General features: G+C 42.9%; 1 protein-coding gene across 9 annotated transcripts in view; it reads right to left on the bottom strand.

The window, feature by feature from the left end:
• The window catches only part of FYN (FYN proto-oncogene, Src family tyrosine kinase), a 218201-nt gene that overhangs the window by 14260 nt on the left and 189877 nt on the right, over nt 1-14064 (bottom strand). For all 9 annotated transcript variants that reach the window (XM_032274998.1, XM_032275006.1, XM_032275001.1 and 6 more), the window contains one exon: nt 77-208. In XM_032274998.1, the coding sequence (XP_032130889.1) occupies nt 77-208 (132 nt within the window). The remainder of the gene's footprint in view (nt 1-76; nt 209-14064) is intronic.

The raw sequence follows: 14064 nt of genomic DNA, 5'->3' as shown, positions 1-14064 counted from the left end.
AGCAGGTGAAGTTTCCCCAAACGGTGTCAAAAAAGCCTCCAATCCCAGGCCCATTTCTGTGAGGCCCTGCTCTTACCTGGGTATGGCACTCTTCCTTTGGTGACCAGCTCTGTGAGTAAGATTCCAAAAGACCACACGTCAGACTTGATTGTGAACCTCCCATACAGGGCTGCCTCAGGGGCTGTCCACTTGATGGGGAATTTTGCACCTGCAGAATGAACACCTGGTTATTCATCAGGCAGAGGACACTGCACTGGGTATGGGGTGCGGGAGGGAAAGGCACTTGCAAGCCACTTTCATGAGAGCAGGTTTATAGGGGAGGATAGAAAGGAGGTGAAGCAGGAATGGACTGGGATTGGGAAGATGTAGGGTCTGGTCTTGGCTGTGTGACCTTAAGTAATCCAGCTTAATTTAAATTTTCCTATCAAAGTACCTTAATACCTCAATAAAAGGCGGAAGAAACCCTGGTTTCTTGTGATTTAGGAAAATATATATATATATTTAACTCTGAAATAATGCTATGTTTCAATAAACATACATAAAATTTAGTCATAATGCTGGTCTCATGAGTCCTCTGGTATGTAAGACAGTTTGATCTCACCAGGTAGACAAAAATCAGATTAAACAACTGAGCTGCTCCCAGGGTGGGGACGACTGGATACAGCCCATGTGTTCTGCTGAAATGGGTGAGATTTCCCAAAGGCCTCCCACACCCACGGTAGGGAAAGTAATCTGCCTCTAGCCCCTTCTATCTCCACACTTGTGGTCTTTCCTCCATTCTTTCTCCCTGTGGAGGCCATCTTTATTCCTGGGATAGTTTTTTCTTCTGTAATATCACTTTCTTACCATCTTACTTTTCTCCTCTCAGCCAGAAAGAGTACTATTTAATGTTTGTTTTGTAAAGAGCAGTTTCGCCTCCATGACTGTCTTATGAGTCTCTGACTTTTCAAGACCCAAGGTGCAAATTCATGCCAAAGTCAGTGGAGTCTTTTCTTTCAAAAATTGATCTGATCATTGAAAGAATCCTCTCTCTAACCAAAAAGAAGGGTGTGGTCCACCTGGCTTTTTACAAGCTTGATGTATGTGCAGGGAATTAAAAGGGATTCAGGCTGGGCATGGTGGCTCATGCCTGTAATCGTAGCACCTTGGGAGGCCAAAGCAGGCCAATCATTTGAGGTCAGGAGTTTGAGACCAGCCTGGCCAGCATGGTGAAACCCTATCTATACTAAAAATACAAAAAATACAAAATTAGCGGGGCATGGTGGCATGAGTCTGTAGTCTCAGCTTCTCGGGAGGCTGAGGCAGGAGAATCGCTTGAACCTGGGAGGTGGAGGTTGCAGTGAGCCAAAATCTCTCCATTACACTCCAGCCTGGGTGACAGAGAAAGACTCCATCTCAGAAAAAATAAACTTAAATAAAATAAAGTAAAATAAAATGAAAGGGATTCAGCAGCTTGTGCTCTCAAACATTCAGCTCAGCAATTATAAAGCAGTTCCAGTTATTTTACTGAGCAAACTAAAAGAGAAACACAAAGAATTTTTTATTACGTATGTAAACACAATTACATGCTTAAAGCATGTTCATTCTGATTAAGAAGCTCCTAAAAATCATACAAAGGCTGACAAAATCAGAAAGTTTCATAGAATCTTCCATAAAGTCAGTATGTGCAAAAGTGATGAATGATTAAAATATTTAAATTGGCACGGTTTTAATAGCCAGTGGTATGATAAATTACAGCAATTAGATTTTTGTCTTAAATACAGCATATGATAACATCTTTAGTAAATCTACCCCGGCATTTTCAGGCAATATAATTTTCCTCTCCATCTCTCATGTGTCTGTGTGAAATGAAATGAAAAAAAAAATCCTACTATTTCATTATGAGGCATCTCACATAAACACTGGAGCAGAAAAGTTATTCTATAGTTTTCTTTTCCTTTTATGCATGGAGTTATTTTTAATTAGCTATGTTTCTCAGGCATAATTATTTATATCTTTCCTTATGTGCTAGATGATTCCACATAAGACCGGGGATTCTCTGAATAGTCGTTTTGTTTTTAAAGTTTCTTTCACAGCATTCTTCTCACACTTCCTATCCTTGAGCATTCTGTTCACGCAGCTTTGGACTTTGAGCCACTGGGATTAATGTGATAGATTTTCTTCAGTGTTGAGTGCAGACTTTGCCCTGGACCAAACCTCAGCTGGAGTTCTCTTACTTCAGAGAATTAAAGGTATACCACATTCATTCCTATTTAAACCATCTCTTGAGCCAAATTGCTTGGAAATCTCTGACCATCTCTGAAGTAAATGGAACATTCTTCTCTGCTGTGCAGACAAATCCTGTAAATGAAATGACAACCAAAGGAGCTGTTTCCCCTTCTTTGAATCATTCAACATTGATGAAGGTGTGTGTGTTGCTGAAAGTGACTATTTAAAATTTGGATACAGTCATGTGAGATTTTCCAAGGGCTTTCACAATTTCCGATTTAAAAAACCAATGGCAGTATCAGTCAGTTGCATTAGTTAGCTTTATTCTTTTCTCATATTATAATATACAATAAGGATTATAATATGTAAACCTTCAAAAAAATGTTAAAACAAAGGCTATATAATGTAAGGAATCTGTGAAAGGAAGTCATTTGGAGATACGTGCTCTGACTTACCACCAGTCGGAACTTACTAAAATTTATTTTATATTAGTTTCCTTTCTAAGACAAAGAATATATTTGCACCAAACAATGTATTTGGAGGAATAAAAACTAACGTCTTTGTCCAACTTCTGCTGCTTCTCTGTCTTAAAATAGCAGCCGCATTTGACAAAAGAAGCTTCTTTATAGATAACTCATTTTCCTTTCCAAGGAAGACAAAAGGTTAAATCAAAGCAGCAATAAGGTATTAATGATTAACTGAGATTTCTACTGAAAAGAAGCTAATCCCTGCTTCCTCTTTTACACATCTCATTACCTCTGTTTCCCCTTATCTTGATTTCCCACCTCCTGAGGGTACAAAGCTATTGGCCTTAAAATGCAGCTCTAAATGTGGTGGAGTTAACTGGGGATTTTTGGCAGGTGTTTTTACACATAGCCATGCAGGCTGCACAATGTAAAACCCCAGTCTATGAAAACAGCACCCCTAAGGCTGTGTAGTACATAACCTATACAATCCCACAGGTGTCCCTGCTGCCAGGCTGCTGCAGTGGGCTCTGTAAGTTAGGAGACTTCAGACACCTTGAAGGAAGGAACTTCTGGGTGTAAATGATGCCTTTCCCTTGAAAGTAAAGTTCTGACCCTTAGGTTTTTTCACAGATATCGTGACAGGCATAAAGTCAGAATCAAAGTTGTCTTCTAAGTAGTATGGACTTACAGAAAAATGGAGAAAATGTCAGAAGAACTGCACTGCAGTTAACTTGATATTGTTATGTAACTAGCTGATTCATTCTTTGAAATTCTTCTGCTTGGGAGCAGGATTTAGATATGAAAACAATTTTCTCCTCTTCGCATTTTATTTAGAGGAAACAGAGCAAACTATGCAGGTAATGATCATCTATGTCACTGATGCCTTGAGCTTTACTTTAACACTTAGTGTGTTTGTTTCATGTTTACATGAATTAAGAAAAAGAAGTTATCACCGTATTTTTCATCTCTTACTGAATTTGCTTAACAGTTTAGGATTCTTTTAAGCCAGTACGCAAAGGCCATAATGTGTGTGTGTGTGTGTGTGTGTGTGTGTGCGTGTGCGTGTGCGTGTGTGTACTTGGAAGCATCTTTTCCGCTCAATACTTTCCAGGTACTATTTGCAAATTTTACCAAACTCCCAAGGGAAACTCATTGCTGAAACTTTGACTTGTCACGGTGAAAACTTGACAACCTGGTGTTGTCACTGGTGCCCATGTCCTAGAACTTCCAGGTAAGAGAATCTTTGTACCTTAGTCATTTAACTCCCAGGACCAGTTAGCCTTAGGCTGAATCATTCCTGCGATGAATAAATATGTTGATGTTTTAAATAATTTCTGACATACACCTCAATCCTGTTTCTCTGAATTCTGTTGAGATATGAAACAAATGGTCATAAACTCTGCGTAATGTCAAGGATCTTATTCACTCCCATGGCTCCAGTGACTATCTTGACTGCAGCGATGCTTGTGTTTATATCACCAGATGAGACCTCTCTCGAGTCCCTGACTTGCATAACCAATTTCCTTCTCAACTGTCTCTCCATCATCACAACAGAGACACAACTGAGAAGCAAATTAGTTATGCAAGTCAGCACCCCTCAAATGCAACATCCAAAATTTATCTTCCCCATAATTTGGCTTCTCAATCCTTGCTGACTTTGTAAACCACCCAGTTGGTGATAACAGAATCCCGAGAATCACTGTTGCCTGGACATTCTATTTTTCCTCACTGTGCACTCAGATCCCAGCACAAGGCCTGTCTATAGAAGAGGTCAATAGTCTTTACTGAATGAGCTGTGGCACCCCCCCTGCTTTGTCCCTGACCATGTCAGGTCCATTACATCCTGACCATTTCATACTCTTGAATTCACTACCCTCACTCTAGTCCTCACTGGCTCGGCATGCCCCCCCTGGGTTTCTATAGTCGCCTTCTAATAGAATCTACCTGAATAATCTGGTCCCTATCTACTTCCCCAGCTTCCTCTTATCATCCCAGACTTGTTCTCCTCTGTCCTCTACAACCTCTCCATTGCCCTTCTTTGACTGCTTTGCAAATGCCAAGCTCTTAGCTGCTTCAGGCACAGGCTATTTCCTTTGTCAGACTCCTCGTCTCATGGCTAATTCTTCTCCGTTGCTCCTAGCCAAAGCATTACTCGCACAGGGAGCCTTTGCCTGATCACTGAAGACTGGGGTAGCTTTCCTACTTCTATGCTGCCAAAGCACCTCCCTTTTTGTAGTTGTTACTATTTTTTTTCCCAGCAAATATTGCTTAATGAAGCTGTTACTATTATAGTGCAATGAATGCATGAATTGTCTGAAGGCTGTCTCCGTCCACAGATAAATGCCGTGCTTGAGTGCTGGAGCATGTCTTCCTGGATGGCCACCATATCTCCAGTACTGAACACAGTGTCTGGAGCACAGAAAGCACTTGATAAACAGGTGCTGAATGAATGAATGAGTAGCTGGACAGCCCTTCCAGCCCTTCTCATTTTGGCTGAATAACCAAGTTCCTTACAGAGCTTATTATCAGTGCCCTGCCCTCTGATGAGTCCTCTACTTGTCCTTGGTGATAGTACCAGGGTCACTGTCTCCATGCCCTTTTAAGATCTAACAATTGCCAACTGAAATGGAAAAGCATCAGCCACACACTAATGAAACTTAAAAACACCTGGAGCGCCCTGCATTTTCACTGCCAAAGGAAGCATGTTCAGATCCCCTTTGGGTTGGAGTGATTGTATCTGAGGGAGTCCACACTTTTTCTGTGAGGACAAGGGGGCCCAGTTCACTGGGGCAGCAGCTGGGAATGGGGGTGGTTAGTTATATTAGCACAAAGACAAGGCGGCAAGGGGCCTTGGGAGAGTTCACAGTGAGACAAAGTGGAAAATCTGTTTCTTAATAGACTGGGATGAATGCAAGTGACTAGACATCAACCATTTTGACCTCACTGAGCCCTGGTCTTCCTCATTTAAAATAAAGTTAATAATCATCCATGCCTCAAACAAGAGATAGGAGAGGGTTATAGATTTATTCAGTTATCGAAGTTTTTCCACAGAAATGACAACAAAATCCCCACCACTGCTGGGCTGGTTTGTTCCCTCTTTCTTCCCCACCAGTGCTTCTGGAGTATTCCCCAGTGCCCGGCACTGCACTTGGTGCCAGGAGGATGAAAGCGAACACAGACTCTGGCAATCATGAAGCTTAGTTTGAGGGAGATAAAATAAATGAATGCCTATGATATATGTCAACCACAATAAAGTGCTATGAAGAATAATAAGGGGTACTAGGACAGATTTCATGGGACACTGTAAGCTGCACTAGAATTTTGGATTCCATCCTAAGCGCAACAGGAAGTCACTGGGCTGTGAGCAGAAGTGTGATGACTTCCCACATCATTTTCTCCCCTTGTCTTTTAAAACATGGAAGATAAAACACCATTACCTTGAGGGCGATTTATGATGAGACATATCGGGAAAAGTGTTCTGACTTTTCAAAACTCTTCAAAAGCACTGTGACATTTCAAGGCACATGGGTGTCTATCAGCAATTAGCAATTGGGTAGATGATGCTTCCATTGTCACTTCTGTCTTGTTTACTTAACTAGTGGCTCTTGTGCATTTGCACTATTCTAGCACACTTCTCACATTTAAATAGTACCAATAATCTCAGGAACAAAGCAGTAAAACTTAGCATACTCCAACCTGCAAAGCTCAAACATTTCTATGAGAAGTGCATGAATTATTTTTCTGAGTTTATCCTTCCCGTGTTCTTCCTTTCTTCCCAAGCATTTTATCTCCCCTGTGGGCTCTTCTTCTTGCTTGGGCTTACTCACACAAACCTCCTGCCCTCTCCTGAGTAGCTAGGACTATAGGTTGCACCATCATGTCTGGCTAATTTTTAATTAACTTAATTCATTTTTTTTTTTTGAGACAGAGTCTCATTCTGTCACCCAGGCTGTAGTGTAGTGGCATGATCGTGACTCACTGCAACCTCTGCCTCACGGGTACAAGCAATTCTCCTGTCTCAGCCTCCTGAGTAGCTGGAACTACAGGTGTATGCCACCATGCCCAGTTAATTTTTAATCTTTTTTTTTTTGGGACGGAGTCTTGCTCTGTCTCCCAGGCTGGATGGAGTGCAGTGGTGAGATCTTGGCTCACTGTAACCTCTACCTCCCGTATTCAAGTGATTCTCCTGCCTCACCCTCCCGAGTAGCTGGGATTACAGGCATGAGCCACCATGTCCGGCTGATTTTTGTATTTTTATTTTTTAGTAGAGATGGGGTTTCACTATGTTGGCCAGGCTGGTCTCAAGCTCCTGACCTCAAGCAATCCACCTACCTCGGCCTCCCAAAGTACTAGGATTACAGGCATGAGCCACTGCGTCTGGCCAATTTAATTTAAAATTTTTTTGAGATGGGGTCTTGCTCTGTTGCCCAGGCTGGAGGGCAGTGGTGTGATCTTGACTTACTATAACCTTCGCCTCATGGGTACAAGCAATTCTCCTGTCTCAGTCTCCTGAGTAGCCTCCCGAGTACTTCCTGAGTACAGATGCACACCACCATGCCCAGCTAATTTTTTTTATTTTTAGTAGAGATGGGGTTTCACCATATTGGTTGGACTGGTCTCGAACTCCTGACCTCAGGTGATCCACCTGCCTTGGCCTCTCAAAGTGCTAGGATTACAGATGTGAGCCACTGTGCCCAGCCTAATTTTATTTTTTGTAGAGATGGGATCTTGTTATGTTGCTCAGGCTAGTCTCAAGCTCCTGGGCTCAAGTGGTCCTCCTGCCTTGGTCTCCCAAAGTTCTGGGACTACAGGTGTGAGCCACCATAACCGACCTAACTTGGTTCTTGCTACCCCAAACACAGTCTAGTTCGGTTTGCTTTACTATAACCTGTGCCCTGCACTTAGCATGCTCATACTTGTTTCTTTTACATTGGCTTTGGAAATGCTTTCTTTCCCTTTATCTGCTTAGCTAAAGCCTACTCAGTTCAAGTCCTACCTCCTTCATAAAGTCATCTGTGATTACTCCAGCCTTCACTAATCTCTCCAATGGACCTAGCGCCAGTGCTAGAAACAACAGTTTAATGCTTGATAACCGCAGCTACCACAATAGCTAAACGCACTGAGTGCTTGCTAAGAGTCAGGCATGCAAAGCATTGTGCACATGAGGTGGATACCAGGATTTGTCTTGTTCTACAGATAAGGAAACGGAACGCAGAGAGGAAAGCAATGTGCCAAACAAAGGACATGTGTAGATGGTGGAACCGGGATTTGAACGGAAGGCGCCTGAGCCAGAGTGCGTAAACGCTATACACTGTCCCACCATGTCCATGTCTCCTCTGTGTCCTTTTACTAGTTCTTTCATAAGTGATTTAAAAAATCTCCTTAAATAGAATGCAAATCCCTTGACGTTGGAGACACATATTTCTTCATAGCAACTTGCCTACGGCTGGTTAAACAGCAATAAACGCTCTAACTGGCTAAAGAGGTCAAGCCAGGCAGCAACTTATCTCACCCTGGTGGCCAAAGTAATTCTCTTTCTTTACACAGACTTAAACTAAACATGAAGAGTGACAATACAGTGGTGTAACAAACTAATAATTGTCTTCACTCTTAAAAGTTATAGGAATAAAATCTTCCTTTCCTACGACAGGACAGCCTGACTGATGCTCTTGGTTTTGAAGGGCAAACAGGATGACTGCCCAAAGTCATTACGTCAGGATGGCCCATCTCAAGCCCCAGGTCACATTCCAGTTAATGAAGTCCCTCTATCCCTAGTGGCCAGGTCATCTGTTTTTCACTTCTGCCTCAAATAGAAGCAGTCTTACTTGACTCAGTTACTTCTTGTTCTTGATGTGTCTTCATACATTAAGATGATGGCACGGCCATTTCAAATGCTCTAATAAGACCGCAGGTACTTTGCTGCCAAATCACCTCCTGCACTAAAGGTACATAAGCCAGCCAGGAAATGAGGAGTAGACGTTCTTCAGTGACAATGCAAAGCAGTCCGATTGTGGGCTGAGCTGGGATTGAGTGGTCACTTGTGGAAGGGCTAGCATGATCATTTAGGAAAGGAGCTTCTGAGTCAGGCATCACTGGGCTTGCACACTGGATTTGCTGGGTGACGATTTAAAATGTCCCTAAGTCTCAGTTTCCTAGTCTGTAAAGTGGGGATGATAATGTCCTAAGGTCGTGGTGAGAATGGTCAATGTAAAGGGCTCAGCACCGCGTCTGGCATCTGGTAATGTTTAAATACATGCCAACTATTATTTTATTCAGATAGTAAAGGCCTAAAGTCATCAAGTTGCACTAGCAAATGTCATCAGCAATGCCAAAGCTCTCCAAACATCAAGGGAGGAAAAGAAGATGAAAAAAAAAAAAAAAAACCCTCCTCATCAAAACATTCAGCAACCAATCACTGAGAATCTTCCGAGTGTTTGTGATGTCTCCAGCACCCTTTAAGCACTCCTGGGAAAACCAAGCACAGGCTGCCTCCATTCTTGGAGCTTCTAGACAGACAGGGAGACAGAGCTCACGGGCAAACCCAACAGAGAATGAAATGGTGGCACTGCCTTTAGGAAGAAGAGGGTTCGGAAGAGAGAGGAAAAGAGAACATGAGCAGAAGATGAGGGCTTCAGGGAGAGGCAGCCGCATTGATGCAGAGTGACCTGTGGCTCTCCCTGCGGCGGGGAAGGGTCAGGGGAGGTGCCAGGACAGGCCTGGGTGGGCCCCGCTCACATTACTGGAGAGCTGAACTGCCAAGTCTCTCTCTTTTTATTTTTCCTGGTGACCAGGCCAGATCCATGGTCTCAGAGAATATCCCCTCTGGCTAAAAAACTAGGCCAAGGTGGAGAAGGTGAAGTCAATATAGAATAAAAGAAGTCAAATCCTTCCTACAGAGAATCCAAGTTGTGCCCTAATAGCATTTTCAAGGAGGAAACCCATGAGCTTCAATAATAGACATTGTTTTTCTGAACCAAAGAGCCACCCAGAGCCCTTTTTAATTATAAAGCCACTAACTCTGCAAATTATTATATCCAATATTTAATAGTATGCAGTACTTCAACTTTAAAGTTACTCTGGTTAATAAAAGAAATTACAAACAATGCCAAGAACAGAAATTTGGTTTACATGAGGCGGAGGTGACAAGGCAGTACTAGGACAGGATATCCTGCAAAAGAAGCAAAATCAAAGCTGACCTGACCTGGAACTTTGTGGTTAAACAAAACAATGATTTCAAACCCAATGAAACTTGGCAAAGCAAAACTCAGAATTTTCACACCACGCCAAGGGAATGACTTTCAGATTTTCCAAATGCTTCTGAAGTAATACAACTGGGTGTTTCGGTTATTCCTGGTGATGCATTCTGTTGAAGCATCTACTTCAAGTTCATAAGGTTTTAGCATCACGTTTTTAAAATTTCATTTACTTTAAAATAAATGAAAAGTAAATGGTACAATGGGTTAAGATTATACTCCATCTGAAATTTCATAATGTTTAGCAGGACATTTGAGAAGGAGAGGGGTCAGGAGGAAGACGGAGTGCTGTCCCACTGGGGATGTGAGTGGAGAAGGGACAAGTTAGGGCAAGGAGGACAAGAACCAAGGAGTAGAAGGTGGGCCTGAACATACTGCAAAGATAAGGTTGATTAACTAGGCACAGATCCAAAGTCTGGTTGAGTTGAATCCATGGAAGGAATATTCAGGCTGAGAGAGGTGAGCAAAGTTCCAAAGAGAGCCCAGAGTTCAAGACCAGACAGAGAAGAGATAGAAGGTTCATCAGTGGGTATTAAAAATCGAACCCAGGACAACTAGAGGACAGAGGAGAGTAGACTCAGCTACCAGGGAGAATGAAGGAGGTGAGGCTGGACTCCAGGCATTAATCCTGGGGCTTTGCAGTTGGGGAAAGGTAGGCAGTATAAATTGTGGAAGGGCATTTGATCCAGACACAGAGAGTACCAGAAGGTAAGCTGTGACACTCCTTCCAAATATCCCTAGAGGAGCCAGGAAGTCAAGGGAGGAAACTCTGGGCTGCTTATCTTTCTCTATCACCCTCCCTGCCACGGTGACCAATGACAAACCCAGGGTAACTCTCAGGGGCAACACAGAAGCAAAGAATAAAATCAATGAACATCTCCTGAAATCATGGGTGTCCTTTTAAGAAGGAAATCTGACAACCATCAAAGGGACTTTCCTTGGAGTACAGACTGTGTTATGGAGGCTCACTTAAGTGCTTATCTTGGGTGGGACTGAAGAAAAAAGCCTGCTCTGGAACACTGAGGCTCTGAATAATTCTAATTATCCTTCCAGTTTTCCAAGAGCCAGAAAGGAAGCAATATCAGAATAAAAGTTCTCTAACTTGGTTACCACTGTAAAAACAAAACAAAACAAAACAAAACAAAACAAAACAAACAGAATAACAATTCTGATTCACAGCTTCAACAGGATAAACACTGTTTGTGGACTTTCAATCCAGAACAAAAGACAAGGGCTCTGTAACCATCTGTTCGCTGCTGCCCAGGGTGGTGAGAGGAACTCACCTGAGTGATCAATGGATGTGTAGGGTGTAGCTCAACGCAGAAATGATGCCCAGAATCCAGACACCCCAGAAGGGGCAGAGGGCCCACCTCAGTCTGACTTCATGCCACATGACGAGCTAGGCTGCACGGACAGCACTGGGTTTGGGGATACTGTGTGGGAACGGTTAAAGGTCATGGGGTTTGATTAGGAGCTCAGAAGCTACCAAAGGATGAGAGGATATACAGAAGACAAACACCACTTTGGGGTGGCTTTTCCAAGCTTCTCCCCCTTTTGACCTGGCAAGGCATCTGTGCCAATGGGAAAGCCCCCCTGGGGATGGCAGAGAGATGCCACTGAGCCCCCTCCTTTGGCTGGAAGAAATGAGGCTTCAGAACTTGGGGCAGTTTTCAAATGCACTGCATGTCTGTGATTATCCAGATGATGCAAATGCAGGAGTTCCTTTTGCCAGCAAAGCAAGACAAGGAAGCCAGATGACATTTTTGATGTTTGATGGCAGTCTGCAGTTCCTATTTACACACTTTAAAATCACAGAGGGTGACCATCTGCTTCCTTCTTGATGATTACCAAGAAATATGGTCTGCACAGACTGAGGACTTGCTCTTGACCATTCATAAACAACCATCAAAAGGCTCTGCCCAAAACAGCACAAAGGAGAAGGAGATGCTCACGTAGAATAGGGGAAAACAGGACTGACCAGCACAGATAAAGAGGAAAGATGTGCAAAGAAGCTGGGCTCGAGGTGACCACTGCTTACTTCCAGTCCATCTGTATCCTCTAGGCAGAGTCAGAGCTGCCCGAGGATGAGAGTGAAAGAAACTGGTCCCATCTCCTACCTGAAACAGTTTTAATCTTTAAAGAGAGACTGTAGCAGGAAAGGGTGATTTAGAGTCCCCTTTCTTTTAATTTTAATCTCTGGGTTTCAACATACCCTTTCCCGAAGGAAAATGGATGTGCTCTACAATTCATCTCCATTTCCCTGCCAATTTGACCTGCTCCCCCCTAACTATTAATCTGGGCCCCAAAGCTCCACGGTGGCTCAGCAGATAAACAAAGCAGTCCCTCCCAGAAACGAGGTGGAAGCTCAGAGCTTGAAGCAACGGAATACAAATGAAGGAGCTTTTCTGCTTAGTGACTGAAGTGTACCAAACTCGGATCCGGGAAGCTTGATTACAAGCAGCATGGTTCAGGCATGCGACTCGGCTCGGCGGGAAAGCCGTGTTTGACCTCAGAGGGCAGGGCATTCTGTCGGGCAGGTCCCCTGGGGTCTTTCCCTAGACAGCCCTCAGGATGATAAACTCCCAATGTGGGCTGGGGAGCCGGGGGTTGGCGTGGTCATTTTATGGCGGCACCACTGAGGAGGGAACACACTGGTCGGTGCTTAAGACAATGGCTTGCATTTTAAAGGGTTTGCTTTTCATCAAAGGATGGTTTGCTTCTCTAGCACGGCGAGAATTAGATTAAATTCAATAATTAAAAAGGTTTTTTTTTTTTTTCTTCCCCTTCCCTCTCCTGATGTTTGCTGTTCAGGTCACAGCACACTGTGCAGGAATGGCAACGCTGTCATTGACAGAGAACAAGAAATTCATGTGCTCACGAGGGCAGAGGGAGGGCATCTCATGGCGAGATCAGCCTTGATCTGCCACCGGATTACAGAGGCCTCAGAAGCAGCTGATTAATAATTCTGCAGGAGCCCTTGGGCTGGAAAGCTGGCGCTCTGAGTCTAATAATCCCCAGTCGTTGTAATACAAAGGAAGGACAGGAATTGAATTCACAGGTCTGGATTGTGAAATTCAAAATTTGAAAGAAACAGGGATCCACGTCTTCCTGACTGTGTTTGTCAACCTAGCTGCCTGCTTGTTTGTGTTAAATGGCTACTGTGCTTTTTGAATCTAAAATCTGATTATATTTAATTAGTACAGGCATCTGGGATTTCTAATACACAAAGAGTTATTAAAGTAACAAATCTTTCTAAAATATGTTCTCTATGAAAGAATGTGTTAATTTATGCAGTAACAATTTTTTAACATGAAATAATTAACATGAAAACTGCAACAATTAGGAATTCTTCGTAGTCTAATTTATACTTCAATTTTCCTCCAGATAATAATCTATTCAATTTAAACCCTCAATACTGGGAGCATTTGAACAGACACATTTTTCTTCTTCTATTTAATACATAAGCCTAAACTTACAGCAGTCTTACACAAAGACCTGAATGTCCCTATTTTTATATACATTCCAGAGACCCAAAGATTATGTTTTCTTGACATTTGTTTCATTAATTTTGAACTTAAAAACAAACCAACCCAAACCATAGAGCAACCCCATGTTCTTGTCCTTTGTGATGATTCAAATCAGGAGAAAGGGTGATAGAGGCAGAGCCTCCATGTGGAAGGAGGCCTGATGGGAGAGGATCAGGAAAACCCAAAGTGAGTGCAAGAGTGTGTGTGTGTGTGTGTGTGTGTGTGTGTGTGTGAGAGAGAGAGAGAGAGAGAGAGAGAGAGAGAGAGAGAGAAACACAGCTATTAGTGTCCATTGGACCAATAATATTAAACTAATATTACTATAAATACCATTGCCAACTACCACTATCAGCTCAGTGTTGGCTTTGTGCCAAGTGCTTTATGGTTATTCCCAGGGAAGCCTTACAACAATTCTATGATGTAGGTAACTATTATTATCCCTATTTTAAGAGTAGGAAATAAAGGCTCAGAGAGGTTAAGTAACTTGTTCAAGGTCTCACAGTGAATTAGCAGCAATGCTAGGATTTATACCAAGATACTCTGATTTTATGGGTCATGGTCTTAACCAATCCAGGCCCTGCCATCTTTGGGAGAGGACTGAGGTATACG

The sequence above is a fragment of the Sapajus apella genome, unplaced genomic scaffold (genome assembly GCF_009761245.1).
Source record: "Sapajus apella isolate SASKATOON/1434 unplaced genomic scaffold, GSC_monkey_1.0 scaffold6, whole genome shotgun sequence".
Taxonomy (NCBI): domain Eukaryota; kingdom Metazoa; phylum Chordata; class Mammalia; order Primates; family Cebidae; genus Sapajus; species Sapajus apella.
This window is presented reverse-complemented; position numbering and strand designations above follow the sequence as displayed.